The 20,540-nt window shown below is 47.7% G+C and overlaps 1 protein-coding gene across 2 annotated transcripts; it reads left to right on the top strand.

Moving 5' to 3' along the window:
- Positions 1–3,318: 3,318 nt before the first annotated feature.
- smg5 (SMG5 nonsense mediated mRNA decay factor) lies at positions 3,319–17,080 on the top strand. 2 transcript variants are annotated; one of them, XM_066721519.1, is made up of 22 exons: positions 3,319–3,775; positions 4,509–4,607; positions 4,873–4,996; positions 5,170–5,326; positions 6,056–6,145; positions 6,424–6,513; positions 6,769–6,847; positions 7,117–7,242; positions 7,387–7,455; positions 7,717–7,928; positions 8,178–8,315; positions 8,708–9,739; positions 11,569–11,738; positions 11,968–12,064; positions 12,214–12,389; positions 12,517–12,675; positions 12,764–12,823; positions 12,934–13,093; positions 13,291–13,381; positions 13,467–13,541; positions 13,738–13,876; positions 13,977–17,080. In XM_066721519.1, exons 1-22 carry the CDS (start codon positions 3,711–3,713, stop codon positions 14,058–14,060), a joined length of 3,492 nt encoding a protein of 1,163 aa, XP_066577616.1. In that variant the 5' UTR covers positions 3,319–3,710; the 3' UTR covers positions 14,061–17,080. The 2 variants fall into 2 exon arrangements, with proteins under 2 accessions (XP_066577616.1, XP_066577617.1); XM_066721520.1 differs by having other exon boundaries at positions 3,320–3,775; positions 11,968–12,043.
- The last annotated feature ends 3,460 nt before the right edge of the window (positions 17,081–20,540 follow it).

Raw genomic sequence — 20,540 nt, 5'->3', positions numbered from 1 at the left:
GAGAGCTCGTTACCTGTATAAAAGACACCTGGGAGCCAGAAATCTTGCTGATTGATAGGGGATCAAATGCTTATTTCACTCATTAACATGCAAATCAATGTATAACTTTTTTGAAATGTGTTTTTCTGGATTTTTTTGTTGTTATTCTGTCTCTCACTGTTAAAATACACCTACCATTAAAATTATAGACTGATCATTTATTTGTCAGTAGGCAAACGTACAAAATCAGCAGGGGATCAAATACTTCTTTCCCTCACTGTAGTCCAGTGGGGCACACTGTCCCGTGTCACAGTTATAAACGCATTGAATTCACGTTGTACTTGATCTGTATATTTTATTTCATGATTACAATCTTACAGCCACTTTCACAAGGTTTCCAAACTTCTATAGGCCTATTACTCTCTGCTGTTTTTTTATTTAAAATAATCCTAACCTGTCAATGGCTTTTTGCACTGTCACACATTTTAGTCCCCCCTTCAAGCAGAAGTAAATTACATAACATTTTTTGTGTTTGTTTTTTGTTCCTGGGTAGTAAGTAGTATTTTCTAATTGCTTATGCCTCGTTCAAATAAAGTCAGTAAAAAACAACATATGAATCCAAATTAACAAGTATTTATACTAAACTAATACAAAAATGACTACAAAAGATTTAGAAGTGAGTAGTTTTTCGAGATTTATGACTATACTGTAAATATACTGTAATTGTAAATCTCGAAAAACTATTCACAACTCACAACCACATATATTCACTAACAGATGACATATAGGCCTACACCTAAATGCAACATATATAGAAAGAGAAAACAGAAATCTAATTTAATTGGCAAACATACCCTTTTTAAAAGGTTTAATAAATAAAATAAAATAAAATAATTACTTCTTATCCTACAACCAGTAGGCTCCTTGTCTATTCATACCTGTGAACCACTCACAGACTTTAATTGACAGAGGGATTTGGTCCATGTGAAATGGAAAGCAATAGCCAGCGCACATTGAAATTAGGTACTTTGAATTGTAAACAAACAAACGTACTAATAAAGTAATTAAATAAATAAAAAGATTACATAGTTACATGCTGAAATAAACATGTTAATAAATACACAAATAAATACATGTATGTTGAAATAAACAAATTAATAAACAAACCAACATACAGTTTGGTCCTTAAATATTTGGACAGTGACACAATTGTCATAATTTTGGCTCTGTATGCCACCACAATGGATTTGAAAGGAATGATGTGTTTCAATATGAGTTTGAAGTGTAGACTTTCACCTTTAATTTGAGAATAGTTACCTCCAAATTGGGTGAACGGTGTAGGAATTACACCCATTTTTATATATGGTACCCCCAGTTTTAGGGGCAAACTAACATAATCATGAATTAAATTGTGAGTTTCAATACTTGGTTGCAAATCCTTTGCAGTCAATGGCTGGCTGAAGTCTGGAACCCATAGACATCACCAGGTGCTGGGTTTCTTCCCTGGTGATGCTCTGCCAGGCCTGCACTACAGCTGTCTTTAGTTCCTGCTTGTTCTTGGAGCGTTTTGCCTTCAGTTTTGCCTTCAGCAAAGTGACATGCATGCTCAATTGGATTCAGGTCAGGAGATTGACTTGCCCATTGCAGAACAGTACACTTCTTCACCTTAAAAAAGTATTTGGTTGCTTACGCAGTATGCTTCGTGTCTGTACTGTGAAGCGCTGTCCATGTTTTGAAGCATTTGTCTGAATCGGAGCAGATAATATAGACCTAAACACTTCAGAATTCATCCTGCTGCTTTTGTCAGCAGTCACATCATCAATAAATACAAAGGATCCAGTTCCCTTGGCAGTCATACATGCCCATGCCATAACAAGCTTCACAGATGAGGTGGTATGCTTCAGATCATGAGCAGTTCCTTCCCTTCTCCATACTCTTCTCTTCCCATCATTCTGGTACAAGTTGATCTTTGTCTCATCTGTCCATAGGATGTTTTTCCAGAACTGTACAGGGTTCTTTAGATGTTTTTTGGCAAACTCTAATCTGGTCTTCCTGTTTCCTTTTTACATCTTGTGGTAAACCTGCTGTATTTACTCTGGTGAAGTCTTCTCTTGATTGTTGACTTTTACACAGATACACCTACCTCCTGGAGGGTGTTCTTGATCTGGCCAACTGTCGTGAAGGGGTTTTTCTTCACCAGGGAAAGAAATCTTCTGTCATCCACCACAGTTGTTTTCTGTGGTCTTCCGGGCCTTTTGGTGTTCCTGAGCTCACCAGTGCATTTTTTTATTTTTAAGAATGTACCAAATAGTTGATTTGGCCACACCTAATGTTTTTGCTATCTCTCTGATTGGTTTGTTTTGATTTCTAAGGCAAAGCTGAAGGCAAAACACCCCAAGAACAAGTAGGAACTACAGACAGCTGCAGTACAGGCCTGGCAGAGCATCACCAGGGAAGACACCCAGCATCTGGTGATGTCTATGGGTTCCAGACTTCAGGCAGTCATTGACTGCAAAGGATTTGCAACCAAGTATTGAAACTCACAATATATTTCATGATTATGTTTTGAGCCCCTAAAATTGGGGGGACCACATATACAAATGGGTGTAAATCCTACACCGTTCACCCAATATGGATATAACTACTCTCAAATTAAAGGTGAAAGTCTACACTTCAAACTTATCTTGAAACACATAATTCCTTTCAAATCCATTGTGGTGGTGTACAGAGCCAAATTTATGACAATTGTGTCACCGTCCAAATATTTATGTACCTAACTGTATGTCCTCATAATATTTATTGATGTGTATCAACATTGATTAATTTACCCATGCATGTTCAACAACGACGATGCTTATGTTTGCTTTGTGTGTGTGTGTGTGTGTGTGTGTGTGAAACATAAATATCCTCCATATAACATGACAGGATATTGAAGTTGCTTTACCAATCCAGCACTTGCATTGACCGCTACTTATTTAGGAATTCATTTATTGGAGTTTTTTTGCCACCTTGAAAAATCCTGAGTGTTCGATGTTTAATTGGAATTGCTAACCACTGCATTGAGAGATGGGGCCAAAGACCAATGCAATAATAAATGATCGAGTATTTGAAAGCAAGTTTAACTGAAGCTAGATAAATAAATCCCGAAAACTACGTTCATTACAATGCTGTTAGGAGACGTTTTATCCTCACCCAAGATGGCGTACTGAAATATCATTGTCCCGTACGTTTGAAGACATACAAGAAACAATCTATTGCTATTCAATGTCTATGGCATTCACCTTTGCACCCGCCCGGAGTTCTCGCGGTATTTGCTCTAGGGGCGTGCGGGAGAAGAGCGGGGAAATATCGCGATGCGATGCTGTGTGCAGTAATGGCCGTTCAGGGCTGGACAGCGGGATCGGAGAGCAGCGGCAGCAACGGGACCTGACCGCGGGAGAGCCACCCGAGAGACGACGGCGAGGGAAACGGGACACCGGGAGACCTGGCCTCCCAGCCCCAGCAGCGGAGAGGACAAGAGACGGACACGATTGCGATTTCGCACGGGGAGCGAGAGAGGGAGAAACGGGTAGAGAGAGGGAGAAGCGCCGGGGACTCCCCGCTTCGCCCGGACGAGAAGACAGTCCGCACAGGCTGACCGGGGTCGGGGGTGACAGGTCAGGCAGGTCAGGGTGGCGGGCAGACTGGACCTCGGGGCTGCAGAGAGCGGAGACAGCGGGGTCGTCGTCGCTATGAGCGGGCCTGGACAAGACAGCGAGCCAGAGGCGAAAGTCCTGCACACCAAGCGGCTGTACAGGTGACCGGAGGCCGGGGAGAGGGAGGCTGAGGGGGGGTTCTGTTAAAGCTGGCTCCGGTCCGGTCCGGTCCAGTGCAGGCCCAGTGCAGGCCCAGTGGTAGTTATTTTTGGAAATGAATGGGATTCTGAACTGGACATAGCTCTGCAAGTAAATAGAAACTTAAATGATAATAATTATTATTATTGCACCGCATGACTACAACTGCCTGTACCATAATAATAACACTAAGAATACATTGAGCATCTTTTCTTTGAGTTGAAACCTCCGAAGCCACACAATGATGGTCTTGATTGAACATGAATATTGATTATGACGACAATAAAAATAGACCAGAGAATGGAGAGAGACCCGGACATACAGCCTAAAATATAACATTTTGTAGACATTGTGCTAATATACAGAGGGAGAAGGAGGCAGACAGGCATAGGGATTTAAGAGCCCAGACTATGTGCTGAGTATTTTGTGCTTGTTACTTACTAAACTGGGGACACTTTGTACAGGAGACCATGCCTAACCCTGGTCCCTCCATCCTGTCTATTGCACTGCAGGCCTTCCTCACACCCAGCATAGTTGTACACCTAACTGCCTGTGCCTGTGCCTGTGCATCAAATCCAGCAGCCAGAGCTGGTTGACAGGGACTGGGAGGCTGTCACTGGGCTTTTGTGGAGGAATGAATGATTGAAGGAGTGAATAACTGAGTGAGCTGTGTGTTTGCTGTTCCCCCTCCAATAGGGCAGTGGTGGAGTCGGTGCACAAGCTGGACGTTATAATTGGCGGCAAGGCGTCCTACAGGGAGGTCTTCAAACCCGAGAATGTCAGCCTGCGCAACAAGTAAGGGCCCTGAGAGAGAGAACAGAACTGAAAAATAAAGTTGTTGCGTGTCTGTGTTCTTCATGGTTAACGGTCTTCTGTACTGTGTGCTGGTATTGTGTGATGCTGTGGTGCTGTAAAGTACTGTATTGTATGATGATGTATTGTATGGTGCTATACTACTTTTACCCTTTGTTTTGCTGTGTTGTGATGTCGTGCTGTGCTGACTGTGCTGTCCTGTGCTGTGGCCGTGTGTGGTGCTCACTATACTGTGCTGTGACCGCAGGCTGCGGGAGCTGTGTGTGAAGCTCATGTTCCTGCACCCAGTGGACTACGGCCGGAAGGCGGAGGAGCTGCTGTGGAGGAAGGTGTACTACGAGGTCATCCAGGTCATCAAGACCAACAAGAAGGTCAGTCCCTCCCAGACTCTCTGTCCCTCCCTCAATCTTGCACACACTCGCTGTCTCTCCCCCACCTTGTGCCTCCAAATCCTAAATCTGTTGGTGCCTCAACCCCCCCACTCCTTCTCTACATATCTCTCTCTGTGCCTCTAAATGTAATCTAAATATCTCCCCCTCTCCAGCACATCCACAGTCGCAGTGCTCTGGAGTGCGCCTACAGGACCCACCTTATCGCTGGGGTCGGCTTCTACCAGCACCTGCTGCTCTACATCCAATCGCACTACCAGCTGGAGCTGCAGGACTGCATTGACTGGACTCACGTCACTGACCCACTCATAGGTGAGGGTGGGGGGGGCATAGAGAGCGAGAAGCCAAGGCATGGTAATTTTAATAGATAGTTGCTCCAGTGTTCTGTTGCCATGGATCTCCTGTCTCCTATTTGTGGGGTTTTGTTTCTATTCTGTGACTTGGAACACTTTGGCAATGAGAGGGAGAGAGAGATCCTCATTTGGAGAGAAAAAAACTGAAGATATAGGATTTTTTTTCTATGCTTTGTTTTCAGCCAGTCTGTATAACAGTTTAACTGAAACGCATACGCCAATTATTATTACCTTCAATGAGATTATTTTCGGAGGGAAGATGCAGTCAAGTCACAGGAGTGCAATAACCATTTATTTGTGACAGAATTAATGTAAAGCTTCTACTGAGTTACAGAAAATATTCTCGTCTCCTCCTCACACAGAGCTGGTGTGATCTCTTGCTCTTCTTCCTCCCATTCTCCCCCTTTCCACTTTGCAAGTTTATAGTGTTCCTCTCAACCAATCATAGTGGAACACCTCTATACCATGAGGTCCATATGTGATGATGCCTAAGGTCTGTTTGGATGAGTTCAGACCACGTATGGATGTGATGCAGTCTGCAGGCTGCATGTTGTATCCTTAAAATATCTTGCATTCACACTGTGTGTGTGTGTGTGTGTGTGTGTGCGTACGAGCGAGTGTGTGCTCTGGGGACGCCACCGCGTTGGTGCCGCCAATGTAATCTCCCTCTCCATTTCTGGCCCGGCAGGTCAGAAGAAGCCCGTGTCGGCCTCGCCCCGGGAGATGGAGTGGGCGCAGATGGCGTGTCATCGCTGCCTGGTGTACCTGGGTGACCTGGGTGAGCGACTGCTCCGTGGCCGCCCTGTGAATTCTCACTCCGTCTTCTGCTCTTTTGCATCCTGCTTCACCCCCCCATCTCCCCCTGCTATTCCCTGATTGTCTTCTGCCCCTCCCTCTCCCTCTTTCCTTCACCCTTCCTCTCTCCTCCACCTCTTCTTTGTTCTTCTCCTTTCTCTCCTCTTCCTCCTCCCTGATCAACTCTGATTTCATTATTATGATGTTGTTATTGTTCTTGTTGCTGTATCTTGGATGTTTGGCATTGCCTTGGGCTGGCAGCGCGGTACCAGAATGAGCTGGCGGGGGTGGAGGCGGAGCAGCTGGCCGAGAGGTTCTATCACCAGGCCCTGTCGGTGACGCCACACGTGGGTGAGTGCACGGACAGACAGGGAATGGGCAGGACTCGCAGACACAACTTTCTGTGTCGCTCTGTGTTGAGAGCAACGAGTGGAGAGACGGTAGTGCCGGGTGGGTGGGGTCAGCTCTAGTCCTCCAGGGACCTCGATCAACTAGTTGGGCTTAATGGCTTCTTTGTCTTGGAGTCCTATTTATGGTATAATTTGGTCACTTGAGAGCCAAGTGCAGATTTGTACTGATGTGATTTCCCTCTTCCTTCTCCCTCAGGAATGCCTTTTAACCAGTTGGGCACGTTAGCCGGGAGCAAGTTTTGCAACGTGGAGGCTACGTACTACTACCTACGCTGGTGAGACAGATAATGGGAGAGTGTTGGGGGTGGGGAGAATGGGAGAGAGAGAGAGGTAGTGTCAGTGTAGAGTTCTTGAGCAGTTGGGTAGCTAGGCCCTGTGGAACGTTATAAACAGTGGAACTTATGAGAAGTTGGCGGAGATTCATGTGCAACTTTCTTTCTCCCTCTCGCCACCTCTTTTACCCCTCTGTGTGTGTCTGCCCGCTCCATTCGTCTCCCTCTACGTCTGTCCTCCCGCTCTGTGTGTCTCCCTGCCTGCGCTGCAGTATCCAGTCGGAGCTGCCTTTCGAGGGGGCATACGGGAACCTCAAGCGGCTGTTTGACAAGGCGGCCAAGATGTACCTGCAGGTGAAGAAGCAGGAGCTGCGGAAATTGTCCCCCACTCGACAGAGGTATGCTGCCCTCCCACAAAACACTGGATTATTTTCTTGTATCCTCCTTATTGTCATTTGTCTATTTATTGGTTTATGTGATGTTGATCAGACTTATTCTTTTTATTTTCCTTTCTCTTTCTGTCCCGCTCACTCTTTCCCCAGGTCTAAAGACATCAAGCGGTTACTAGTGAGCTTCATTTACTTGCAGAGTCTCCTGCAGCCCAAGAACAAGTAAGAATCCTGCATATTTCATCACACACACACACACACACACACACACACACACACAATTAGCTCAGTACTAAATGCAAAAACGTTTACAAAAGTTTACAAAAACGAGAGGAGGCCATTCGACCCATCGTGCTGAACAAATCTGTTCTGACTCTCTGGGAATGTTATGTTGCGAGTGCAAAAAAAAAAAAAAAAATGTGGTTCATAATTGTGGTTCATATTTGTCTGTGTGTGCGTCTCTCCTGTCTCTGTGTCCTCCAGCTTATTGGAGTCTGAGCTGACCTCCCTGTGTCAGCTGGTGCTGGAGGACTTCAACCTGGTGCTGTTCTATCAGCCGGCTGTCCCCCAGTGCAGCCCCCTTGCCGGAGAGGAGGAGGAAGATCACGACACCCGCTGCTCCTCCCTCTCCGACCCGCTGGTCTTCAGGATGGGGGTGACCTGCCTCATGGTGGTGCACAGCCTGAAGAGGGCAGGTCAGTACGGGAAGGAGAGGGGGGAGGAGAGCGAGAGAATAGGTGGGATGGAAGGAGAGGGAGAGGGGGCTGGGGAAGGAGGGATGCAGAGAGAACATGGTGGTCTGTATAGCTTGTGCGTGTGGATGTACTTGTCTGTATGTGTGCTCTCTCCACCTTATGTTTGATGCAGCACGGTCTCACTGTGTACTGCCCTCACCCTCTTTCTTGCCCTTACTCTTGCTCTTTCTCCTGCCCTTGCTCTCTCAGGTTCGAAGCAGTACAGCGCGGCCATGGCCTTCACCCTGGCTCTGTTCTCCCACCTGGTCAACCACGTCAACATCCGCCTGCAGGCCGAGCTGGAGGAGGGCGAGGGCCAGGTGCCCCCGCTGCACACCGAAGGCACAGGTAGACTGGAGGGGAGGGAGGGAGACTGACAATACAGGTGCAGGGCAGGGAGATAGAGAGAGAGAGAGGGGTGGTATATACTGACAACAGAGGTACAGGTGAGGGAAGGAGAGAGAGAGAGAGAGAGGGGTGGTATATACTGACAACAGAGGTACAGGTGAGGGAAGGAGAGAGAGAGAGAGAGGGGTGGTATATACTGACAACAGAGGTACAGGTGAGGGAAGGAGGGAGGGAGAGAGGGGTGGTATATACTGACAACAGAGGTACAGGTGAGGGAAGGAGGGAGGGAGAGAGGGTTGGTATATACTGGCAACAGAGGTATGAGAGAGGGAGCAATGATCTCTGAATCCCTTCTCAACTGATTTCCCCTTCTGTGTCCCCGCTCTGCACAGATGACCAGGAAGTGAAAGAGCCAGCCGTGGGGCTGACCCTGGAGGAGGGGACATTACCCAATGGCACAGCAGGAGAGGAGGAGGAGGGGGAGGAGGGGGAAGGGGAGAGAGAGAGTGGAGGAGGAGGAGGCGGTGACGACGGCAAGGTGGGCGGGAAACGACGAGAGAGGATGGGAGGCCGGCGTAAGAACGCATTGAAGACCACGACAGAAGAGGAGGAGGAGGAAGAGGAGGAGGAAAAGAAACAGAAGAAGCAGAAGAAATTCTCACGGCTGTCCATGCTGCGGCGCCGCCGCTTCGCCCGCAAACAGGACGAGAGCGACCTGAGCGAGGGCTTCGAGAGTGAGGAGGAGGAGGAGGAGGAAGGGGAGGAAGAGGAGGAAGAAGAAGAAGAAGAAGAGGAGGAGAATGAGAGGGAGAGGGCCGCAGATGGCTCGGGCCCCCAGCCCAGCATCTCCCAGCCAGGGAGAGGAGTAAGGCCCCGCCCAGTGGAGGAGGAGAGTGCAGGCAGAGGAGGGGGAGGAGGAGGAGGGGGCGGAGGTGGTGGCGGCAGTGGCGGCGTGTGGGAGAGTGGGTCGGAGGAGGAAGAAGGGGGCACTGCTTTCGACGTGGAGTCGGACTCAGACATGAACAGCCAGGAGTCTCGCTCAGATCTTGAGGACATAGAGGATGCTGGGAGTCCGCGGGCTGGGGGAGGAGACTTGGAGGGGGAAGGAGAAGGAGAGAAGCCGCCGCAGCAGCAGCAGCAGCGTTGCACCCCTCCCAGCTCAGGGGAGAACGGCACCCCCCCCCCTGCCGCCTCCAATGGCCCCTCCCTGGCCAGTGATCCCAGTATCACCAGTAATCTCCAGGCCATGTCCTCCCAGTTGTTCCAGACCAAGCGCTGTTTCCGGCTTGCTCCCACCTTCAGTAACGTGCTGCTGCGCCCCCCCGCCCCCCCCGTGCTCCCCCTGCCCCCCCCAGAAGAACAGACGCCTGCCACACCCCCCCACACCGGGCCCGGCACTCCCAATGGCACCAGCGTGGACAACGGTGAGGAAGGTGCCCGCAGATACGTCCACAGATTACACACAACACATAGCCAAACGCACAAAGCACACATTCCATAGTGTTCTAGGTGTCGGTTAGGTATGGGTGTTGGCACCAGAAATATTGGTTTTGCCGGGGTGGCAGGGGTCTGTGTCCTGTGTCCCAAATCATCACACTGGCTTTTTCCATTGTGTGCGTGTGCAGGCTCAGTGAGGGGTGAGCAACCCTTATACCCAGGAATGTGGAGAAATAGCTGTGTAGGTTTTCGTGTTCTGAATAGGGTCCCAGAAAATTCAAAGTATTTTTCAATGAAATCCATGAACGGTCGCATAGGAAAAACAAAGCATTTCACCGAAGTCACAATAAAATATAATAAAAATCATTCGAAAAAGTTTCTTCATATTCTTTATTGGTGTAAAATAGGGCTGGGTATCTGCACTGATCTCCCGATTCGATTCTGTTATGATTCGATTTCAATTTAATTTGGAAATAGTGATAATTACAATAACATTATTGCTTATGAGAGACATTCTGTCAGCATTAATGCTATGAACTGCATAGGGAACCCTCTAACTTGTATAACATGTTAAACATTGATGACCAGGCCCAAAACATTACATTGAATTGCTTTTTATCAAAGTAACTAAAATAAATGGCTTTTATTTTTACAAAAACTAATCAATTAAAATACCTCATTATAAACTACCATTAAATAATGGCAAATTAACCAAGGCTCTGAGTTGTGCGTCTTTCAAAATAGTGTAAGTCGTTCAAAAAAGTGCACTTTATCTACACACGCACTTTAAATTTTAGCTATTTAATGTATTATCACTCATTATAGTGTGAATAAAATTGGTTAAGTAAGCATAACTCGTGTGTTGTTGGCGGTGCTTTAGCCGCTGCGGAGCCTGTGCGCTTGGGCTTTAAAGTTTATTTTTATTTTATTTATCTTTCTTTATGCATGTTTGGCCAGGCAGCAACGTTTTTTTCATTCACTGAGAAAATGCAAACATTTCTAAGATCAATCTTGGGGTTTTAAGAATTGATATCGGATCATCCAAACCAGAATCGCAATTAATCGGAAAATCTATATTTTTACCCAGCCCTTATCTCAAACATTAACCCCCCAATACCAAAGACCTGCTCAGAAACTAAACACATTAACACCCCTGAAGTCGCAATTTAAACTTGTTGAAATTAAATATTTTTCAATCTGTTGAATGATCGCTTTCGGAGGAAAAATATAGTAAAAGGCTACGCTATGGGTGCAGTAGTAAAAGATTACATTTTAAACTTGAATTATTATTCCTTAGAACTATTAATCCTCCAATGTTAAATGTAAGAGACACTGTCAGAATTGACATTACATGAAAATAAAGAACTTGATTTCTGCTGTGTGTTTTTTGCATGAAGCTGGGCTGGCATCCAGTGGCAGAGAGGAGACATTTTAAGCATTCAAGTCAATGTGGTTGTAGATTCAAAAATCAAACCGCTTCGTACAGATATACGGGTCAATCAGTTCTGGTTTGTTTGTGTAACTTATTGCTGTACTAACAAAATTCACGACACTGAAACCCAACATCCTCAAGACGGAGGATCTTTTTTGACGCAAAATATTATAACCAAAATAAAAATAGTAAATTCAATAAATACACAACATCCATGAAATGGTAAATTTACACGTGATGTTAAGCACCTGTAAGCACTTTTCATGTAATTCATACAGAGTGCTTTCTTCTTGGGTCACTTATTTATTAATGGACGCCAAACGAGCCCAATGGGTCGAATGGCCTCCTCTCGTTTGTAAACTTTCTTATATTCTTCCTGATCAGAAGGTGGGTCGGACTCGGAAGGCAGCGTGGACAGCAGCCGATCATGTCACAACGAGAAGACCCTCCCGGAGAAGCTGGAGATCCTGACCAATCAGGGCCTGCTGCCTGCTGTCAAGGTCTTCGTCGATTGGCTGCGGACCAACACGGACATCATTGTCATGTGTGCGCAGGTACAGACCGGCAGGGAGGCAGAGAAGGGGTGGGTGGAATGAGGGGCAAGAGAGTGCAACTGTGTTCAAGAGTGTGTGATCATGTAACATTCTTTATAACGTGTTGTCCCTTTCTCCTTCCCATGATCCCACTCTATCTTCCCATTCCTTTCTCCCTCTTTGCCTCCCTCACCCTTTCCCCGGCACTGTCTCACTCTTCTACTCTTTCCTCCTCTCTCTCTGTGTGCAGAGCTCTCAGAGCCTGTGGAACAGACTGTCTGTGCTGCTCAACCTGCTGCCTGATGGGAGTAAGATGCTGGAGGCGGGTAAGAGGCAGGGAGGTGGAGGTGGGTGTGGGGCTGAGAGAGAGGGAAGAAGGAGGGAGAGACCCTGGCTGTTGTCCCAGAGCTTTTGAAAAACGTATGTCCCATCCCTCAGCCGAGACGCCACAATCTGTATTAATTTTTTTTTCTCGTTTTAATCCCTGCCTCCCCAGAGCTGGATGTGAATGCGGAGGTGAAGGAGGTGTTAAGTGAGTGTGAGCAGCCCACCCTGACGCAGCGCCTCCTGCTGCCCGAGGACCTGGCCCTGCAGCACCTGCCCGCCCTGCAGCTCGCTCACCGCCGCCTGGACTTCACCCGCCACCGCCAGCCCCTGTCACCCCTGCAGGAGGTAATCTGGGACTCGTTCTGGTGCTTATCGATTCTGCTGTTTGTGGTGGTGGTGGAGGTAGGACAGTGGAGTGTTCAGTTTGTTTTTCTAACCTCCTGTTTCTCTCCCGTCTTCCTCCCTCCCTCAGTGTGTGGTGCGGCTGTGCTGTATCCGCAGTTTCGGTCACTTCCTGACCAGCCTGCAGGGCAACGTGCTGCACTTTAACCCCGAGGCCGGCATCTTCACCAGCGTCAGCCAGAGCGAAAGGGACGACCTGGGACAGCAGGCCAGGGCTCAGCTCCGCATGGTGAGAACCCGGCCTCGACCGACTGACAGCTACACTGGCTGCCGACAATGACAGGGTGGCCTCTGACCTGAGTGTGTTGTTCCCCCAGGCGGAGGAGGAGGCACGCAGGAACCGGCTGATGAGAGACATGGCCCAGCTCCGACTTCAGGTCGGATTCCCACCTGCTCTCATTCACTCTTACACTCTTTTGTTCTCTCTCTCCGGTACACAAGTGCATGCATGTCGACTAATGTTTTCCTGTAATGATTCGCGCCCCAGTTGGAGGTGTCCCAGCTGGAGGGCAGTCTGCAGCAGCCGCGCACGCAGTCCTCCATGTCGCCGTACCTGGTGCCCGACGCGGCCGCGCTGTGCCATCACCTGCCCCTCCTGCGCCAGCTCGCTGCCAGCGGGCACTTCATCATCATCATCCCTCGCACAGGTCAGAGAACTGGAGGAGAGGAGAAGGGCTAGTAGGGAGGGGGGGAAGGAAAGGTTTTGGGAGAGATGGGAGTTGGGGGTGGAGGAGAAGCAGCAAAGGGGGGGAGAGAGAGAGAGAGAGAGAGAGAGTGAATGAATGAATGAGCGAGAGAGAGGCTGTGATGGAGAGTGGTCACTCAGGCTCTGTGTGCCTCGCAGTGATCGACGGGCTGGACGTGCTGAAGAAGGAGCATGCGGGGGCCAGGGACGGGATCCGCTTCCTGGAGTCTGAATTCCGGAAAGGGAACAGGTAGGAATTCTCCGACACACACTCTCCCTCTCTCTGTGTGTCACTGTCAGTGGGTCTAAATAATGACCTTCGTTTCCCTCCCCAGGTATATCCGCTGCCAGAAGGAGTCGGGGAAGAGCATCGAGAGGGAGAAGCTAAAGAGGGTGGACTACGATGCCTGGTGAGAGAGGGGGTGGTCTTGGGCTGCTGTATGTTCAGAGTGGTGGTGGGGGGGGGGGTTCTCCAACAAGTGGGCAGTGTCTCCTCAGGAACATGTCTCTGTTTTTCTTTTAGATATATATTTCTGTATCTATATCTATATAATCTCTCTCTCTCTCTCTCTCTCTCTCTCTTTCTCTCTCTCTCTCCCCCCACAGGCACCTGTATAAGATCATGGACAGCTGCCGTCAGTTGACCGTGTCTCAGAGTGCAGCGGAGGAGGACACGGCTGGCATGGTCACCATCCTCACTGGACTGCACACTCAGGACCTGTCCACACTGTCCACACACATGCAGGTCAGTGGCCACACTGTGTTCACACACACACACACACACACACACACACACACACACTCCCTATTTCTCACATTCACCCTCTGTCTCTCTCTCTCCGCAGTCTGCGGTTCAGGCGGTGCTGGCAGCGGGCATAGAACTGAAGAACATCCTGGACTTTTACCGGCAGTGGAAGGAGATGGGCTGAAGGGGGTGGGGCGGGTTGGGGGCGGGCAGCACGGCAGTCACCTGATCTGCGATCACACTCACTCCTCCTTCCTCCGTCTCTCTCTCATTCTCTCTCTCTGATCTCTCAATGTCCTCCTCCCCCCATCCCCCTTTCTCTCTCTCTCTCTCTCTCTCTCTCTCTCTCTCTCCTGCGTCTCTGACAAAAAGATGAAGGGGGAATGGCGGGGGGGCGTGCAGAAGGAGACGAGGAAGAACGAACGGCAAAGACGAGCAGGGGAGGAAGACTTGAGCTCACTGGCCGTGGGCGGTCCAGGTTGGAGGAAGAGGAGTGCCAATGGGGGCAAAAACGAGTGTTGGGGTTGGGGGGGGGGAGGGGAGGGGTTAACATGCGTGCTCCCAGTCTAATTCAAAGGCATATGTACTCTGTGTGTGTGTGTGTATATATGTATATGTGTGTATATACACACACATACATGTAACTTCACTCAAAAGCACGCTAGTATGTTTGTACACGGTTGTGGAGAGGAATATGAGTATATATTAAGAGATGAAGCTTGGAGTCTCGCCTCCCTCTCCCGTTGTTGTATTGAATGTGTTTTAGATTTGGTGAGGTGGGGGAGGCAGAGGGTGATCAGAGGGGTTTTTCCGCTCGCATGGCTCAGCCTACGGCACTCGCCGGGAAGAGAGCGGCAAGGTTTTTCTCCTCCCTGTCAGTCTGCTCCAGTCTGGGGTGGGGGGGGGCGAGCCCAGGGTAGAGCACAGAGGGTGAGGGGACGGATGAACCGAATTGACAGCGTGGCAGGGCTACTCAATGGATGTATATTTGCTTGGACTCGTGTGTACCATTATTGTCATGATTATAGCTCTATATATTTTTTTTTTTGGTGGGGTGGGGGGGTTGTTTTGTTTTAAAGAGTGGCTAATCTAATTTGCTGTGTGTGCGTCTGTGTGAGTGTGTGCCCCATGTCAGTATGCACGTGTGCACACATCTGAGTGGGTGTGTGTGTGTCATGTACAGATGTATGCTTTGGAGTGTGTCTGTGTGTGTGTCACTGGTGTGGTTCAGATGTTGCTATTTTTATGATGGTTTTTTTTTTTAATTGTTTTATACTGTGTTCTATGTACACTGTCATACCCGTGTAATGCAATGGGGGGTGCAGGATTGAGCAGAGGTTCCCGTGTTGTCCTTCACCCCTCCCTCTCCCTTGCCAGTTGTCAACCCCCTTTTAAATCCACCTTCCTCATTGTCTGTCCTGCAGCAGTGGGGTGGAGGGGGAGCCCTGGTCTCTGAGGGGATGGGGGCATAGTGTCTTGTAGGATTTTGGTCCACCTCCCCTCTGTGTCTCATAGAACTTTTATTGGCTTGGGGGGTGGCGGTGGCGCTGGGTGGTAGCATAGACCCAACAACCCCTTCTGGCAGACTGGCTGACCCATCCCCTCACCCCCAAGCCAAGGGCCACCCCAGAACTGCGGGCAGGAGAGAGAGCACAGGTGCACCTCTGCTGTCTCCAGGCTGACCACCAGGGGCAGCGTAGTACAGCACAGTGCTGATTGTCCAGCCCTGGTCTGGGACTTAACCCTGTGGTCTTCTGTTCCGTTTTGTTTTTGTATTATTCCAACTGAGCTGCAAACAAACTACCAATTCAAATTCTTGAATTACCCCAGGGGTGATTTGTTTTGGCCATCATGTCATGTGCAGTGCAGTACAGTACAGTGGTTGCCCAGCCCTGGTCCTGGATTAAACCCTGTGACCTTTTTTGGTTTTATGATGTTACAATTAGATTGACACATTTATAACTGAACTAAAAATAATTTAATTGGATATTTATTTATCCCATCTATCATCATTGGCCACTCTTGCTGGGTGCCCGGGGTTTGTCGCAGTGGAACTGGAGATGGAATTGTGTGTATTGTGCTGTACTGTGTTGGATGGGGTTGTTCTAATGTCTTGTACAGTTCAACCTTACACCTTGCTTCTCTCTGTTATCAGTGCCAATGCCTCCACCTGCTGGCTGTGCAGGGGAAGTGGAACAGCACTAGCCAAACACCCCGCCCCCCTACCCCTTCTTAACTGCTTAATTAAATATAATTATTGGGAAAATTCCCCTGTCCTGTCCTGTCTGACTAAGCAAGCTGCTACTTGGAAAGAATGTAAAATAAAATTGAAGAAATTGAACACACCCATGCCTAGGTGCTTGTGCACAGACACACACACACACACATCGGCTGTGATCGCTACCAGAGGATCCGCACCAGCCCAGTGTCAGGTTGCATTGATTAGTTATTATTGAAGATCTCAAGTACTGGGAATGGGCAGGGGGGGTTGTCTAGGAAGAGGTAGTGGAGACACCTGGCTGAAGCCCAACTCCGCAGTAGAACAGCTGGAGGAGTGGACCTGTGCTGGTGGAGTGCGGCTGCTGTACTCTGGTGTCAGGGGGGCTCTGTGTTTCTGGCCTCTTTCTCACTCAAACAGTCAAGAATAATCCATTTACAAGTAAAACGGATCAGAAAATAAAATGCTGCATTCTGAAAAACTGTATGACTTGCCTGCAGTTCAAGCTCTCCAAAACTCCCCTAGGAGTGCCAAATATCCCCCCCCAATAGGAGTAGTGTGGCATAGTTGATAAAGAGAGAAACCTAAGCGTGTACACACACACATTGAGGGATAGGGAGTTTCACATGCAAATCCTCCCAAACAGGTATTTGAATAACTGCAGTCTCGCTCTGCCTAGGATACATTTTATAAGTATTTCAGTATGCAAACCATATATTAAGAATTTAATAAGTGGAATAGATAGGGCGAGGATGGTTTCTACAATCAGTTTTCTACCGATGACAAATGTATAAATTACACGTGTAAATTCAAAAAGTGGTATTAATCCTTAGGACGTGCAGCTCAAAATTGTGAAAGGAAATTCTCAAATGTAAAGGCTGCCCCCCCTTCCTCCTGTGATCTCTTTGTATATTCACACTTTTTATTTGTGAGAAAATGGGAGTTAAATTATATTGGGGTGCAAGAAAATAAATATTCTAAAATCATTCATGTGTGTTATTGACTTTTTCTGAGAATTTTCTGTGTGTCTGTGGGTGTGTGTTTTTGAGTGTGGGTGTCTCTCTGGAAGTTTGTGTATCTGAGTGATTGTGTATGAAAGTGTGTGTCTGTCTCTACAAGTGTGTGTAGGTCTTGTCTCTGAAAGTATGTGAGAGCGTGGGTCTTTCTGAAAGTTTGTGTGTCTGCTTTTCCAGCTTTTACCAAGAGATCACAATCTTACACACGCCAAAGCTCCCATAATGCTCTGCTTATCTGTTCAATGCAAAACAACATTACCAAAATGATGTCCCTTATAGATGTAATTGTGTCTACAGCGGATGACTTGTCTTCTGTCATTAACTTCTCAGAACCTTAAAAATGAACAGAAAAAGCCACGCAGTTGTGAAACATGAATAGTGGCGCCAAGAAAATATAAATTAAAAGCAATGGCTTGTCCCTTTCAGTTTGTATTATTCATATGTAATTTGTTTTAAATTAGTTCTCCAAATGGAAAAATACAATACAACATTAAAGCAGTTATTCCACCTTGAAGACTTCGCCAGGTTGGCTCTACTGGTGCGGTATACTGTAAGCATTGCAATGTTTTAACCAAAGTACACCACACAGTTTACTACATTTTTACGACAATACATTTTGCTGTGTTATTACTACAGTACACCACACTACACTTTACCACATTTTTATCACACTTTGATTTACTGCATTTTTACCACACTACACTTTACTGCATTTTTACCACACAACACCACTGACAACTACCAGCTGAAGGAAGTACAGTTAGGTGCTCAGAGTGGAGTGGAGTAGTGGTCTGGACTTGAGTGGAGGGTCGTGGATTCTTTCCTAGGTGGGAGATGCTTCTTTACCCAGACTGCACCAGTACAAACCTGGCGGTATACTGGGGTAATTGTATGTCAAAATAATGTGATATATTGTAACTGTTTTAAGTGGCTCTGGAGACAAGCGTCTGCTAAGAAATGTAATTATAAAAGCCAAGAAAATCAGTTTGAGCTCATACTGTCCTACAGGCACGGGGGGGCTGGGGGCAGTTATAAAAGAGGCTTCTGTTTGGGTTGCCATGTTTTGCCCTGCTTCCCCATCCCTTGTTAAGCACCAACTCTTGTGCATTGGGGCCAGTGGTGCCTCCCAGCTATTTGATTTAATGCCTATTGCTATTTTTAATTATTTTTCTATTTTTCTGTCCCTCAGCCATCTGATCCCAGAATCCCCTGGCAAAATAGTCTTATTTTAACAGTCTGGGTCCTCTCCCTCTCCATCTCTCTCTCTCTTCTCTCTCCCTCTGTCTCTCTCAATTCAATTCAATTTGCTTAATTGGCATGACAGCAGTATACTGGTATTGCCAATGCATTACAGAAATGATAACAAATAATATTTAAATAATAATAAACAATACAGAGAATACACTTGTGCAGGGCCCTGCATGCATGGCTTTGGGTCTTCTGTTGTACTTATTTGATACAGTTCAGCATGCAGGGTTTCTATTGGGTGTTTATCCCATTTTCTTTTGTGCTGTTGACTGACTGGACCACATACCTCACTCCCATACAGTGCGATGGGGTGGATAATGCTGTCTTTTATTTTTAACCAGATTTTGACAGGTATACTTATTCTGTGTAGTTTCCTTTTTATTGCATAAAAAGCTCTTTTTCTTTTAATGCATTCACTGCCAGGTTAAAGCTCCTTGACGCACTGATGGTCAGGCTCAGGTAGGTATGTGTGTGCTGTTTTCTAGGGTGATGTTTCCTAGAGTGAAGTGGTATCTGTGTCTCTCTTTGTCCTTCTCTTTGCCTATGTTTGTCTCTCTCTTTCTCTCTGCCAGTGTCTGTCTGTCTCTCTCTCTCTCTGTTTATCATTCTTTCTCACTGTCCCCCTTTGTCTCTCTGTCTGTCTCTCTCTCTCTGTCTTTCTCTCTCTATCACTCTCTCTGCTTTTCTCTGTCTCCCTCCCTGTCCCAAATTCAAATTAAACTGTCTGTCTGTCTCTTGCCGCCTCTTGCTTGTATTGCCCTCAGACATTGGCAAGCACTGAAAAAAAATACCAAAGAATAGCTTCGCTGCACTCTGAGCCCCCAATGGCTCAGCTGAAGCAACAGCTGACTTAAATGGGTCAATTCTCACTGAACCCAGGTCTGCGGCCCCCCAGTCCCCACACCCCAGGCTCCCATCTATTTGTCACTGCAGCATCGAGCCAAGCTGAGCGCAGAGCTCCAGGAATTCAGATGCAACAAGATGGGTGCAGACACTGCCAGTGTGTGTGTATGTGAGTGAGTGAATGTGTCTGAGAGTGAGAGAGAGTGAGTGTCTGAGAGTGTGAGTGTGTGAGTGTGAGAGAGTGAGTGTCTGATAGTGTAAGTGTGTGAGTGTGAGATGTGCAGGTGAGAGTGAGTGTGTCTGAGAGTGTGTAAGTGTGTGAGAATGAGTGTGTGTGTTTGAGTGTGTGAGAAAGTATGTGAATGTGAGTGTGTGAGAGAGTGTGTGTTTGAATGAGTGTTTCACAGTCTGTGTGTGTGTGAGAGAGAGACAGACAGTGTCATTCAGCACATTGCACTGTATGGCAGTGAGATATGGGCTCCACTCAGTGAGCAGGACTACACTAAATGGGACAAACACCCAACAGAGACCCTGCATGTAGAGTTCTGCAAAAATATCTTACAGGTGCAGAGAAACACCCCCAATCTTGCATGCAGGGCCGAACTGGGCCTCTACCCACTGCTCATCCCCATCCAGAAGAGAGCACTGAAATTCTGGATGCATCTCCAGACAAGTCGCCCAGAGTCACTGCAACACAAGGCCCTGAGAGCCCAAGAAAGAGCCCCCTTAGTCAGCTGGCCCTGAGGCTCCCAGCCCCTAACCCTACTAACACCACCCAGCCTCAGACCAGCACTGCTCACCAGCCAAACAACTTACTGAACAAACTAAAACCTCCTATCTGCAACACTGGGACACAGAAACTAAATCCTGGATAAACTGGGTTGCTATTGGGCCCTAAAAAGAGAGTCCACCCTGGCAGAGTCTCTTCACTGTCAGGGATACGAAGCAGAGACGGATCCTGACCAAGTACCAGCTCAATGACCACAGCCTGGCCATAGAGACTAGCCGACACAGGCAGAGCTGGCTGCCCAGAGAGGAGCTGCGCTGTGGTCAGTGAGAGACAGGAGAGGTGGACACAGAGAGGAGTGGCGCTGTGGTCACTGAGAGACAGGAGAGGTGGACAGAGAGATGCACTTCCTCCTGCACTGCAATAAATATGCCCAGATAAGGGACACATTCTTCAACAAAATAATAAATGCCCACCCAACCTTTGACAAAATTGAGAAAAAAGAAAAACGGTCAGTCCTCCTGGGGGAGGGACACACCGCCTACCACAGCCTGAGGCGCACAGAGACACACGAGCACCGACTATAGATAAAATGTAAATACTCGTTTGAAA

The sequence above is a fragment of the Amia ocellicauda genome, chromosome 14 (genome assembly GCF_036373705.1).
Source record: "Amia ocellicauda isolate fAmiCal2 chromosome 14, fAmiCal2.hap1, whole genome shotgun sequence".
NCBI classification, from domain to species: Eukaryota; Metazoa; Chordata; class Actinopteri; order Amiiformes; family Amiidae; genus Amia; species Amia ocellicauda.
This window is presented reverse-complemented; position numbering and strand designations above follow the sequence as displayed.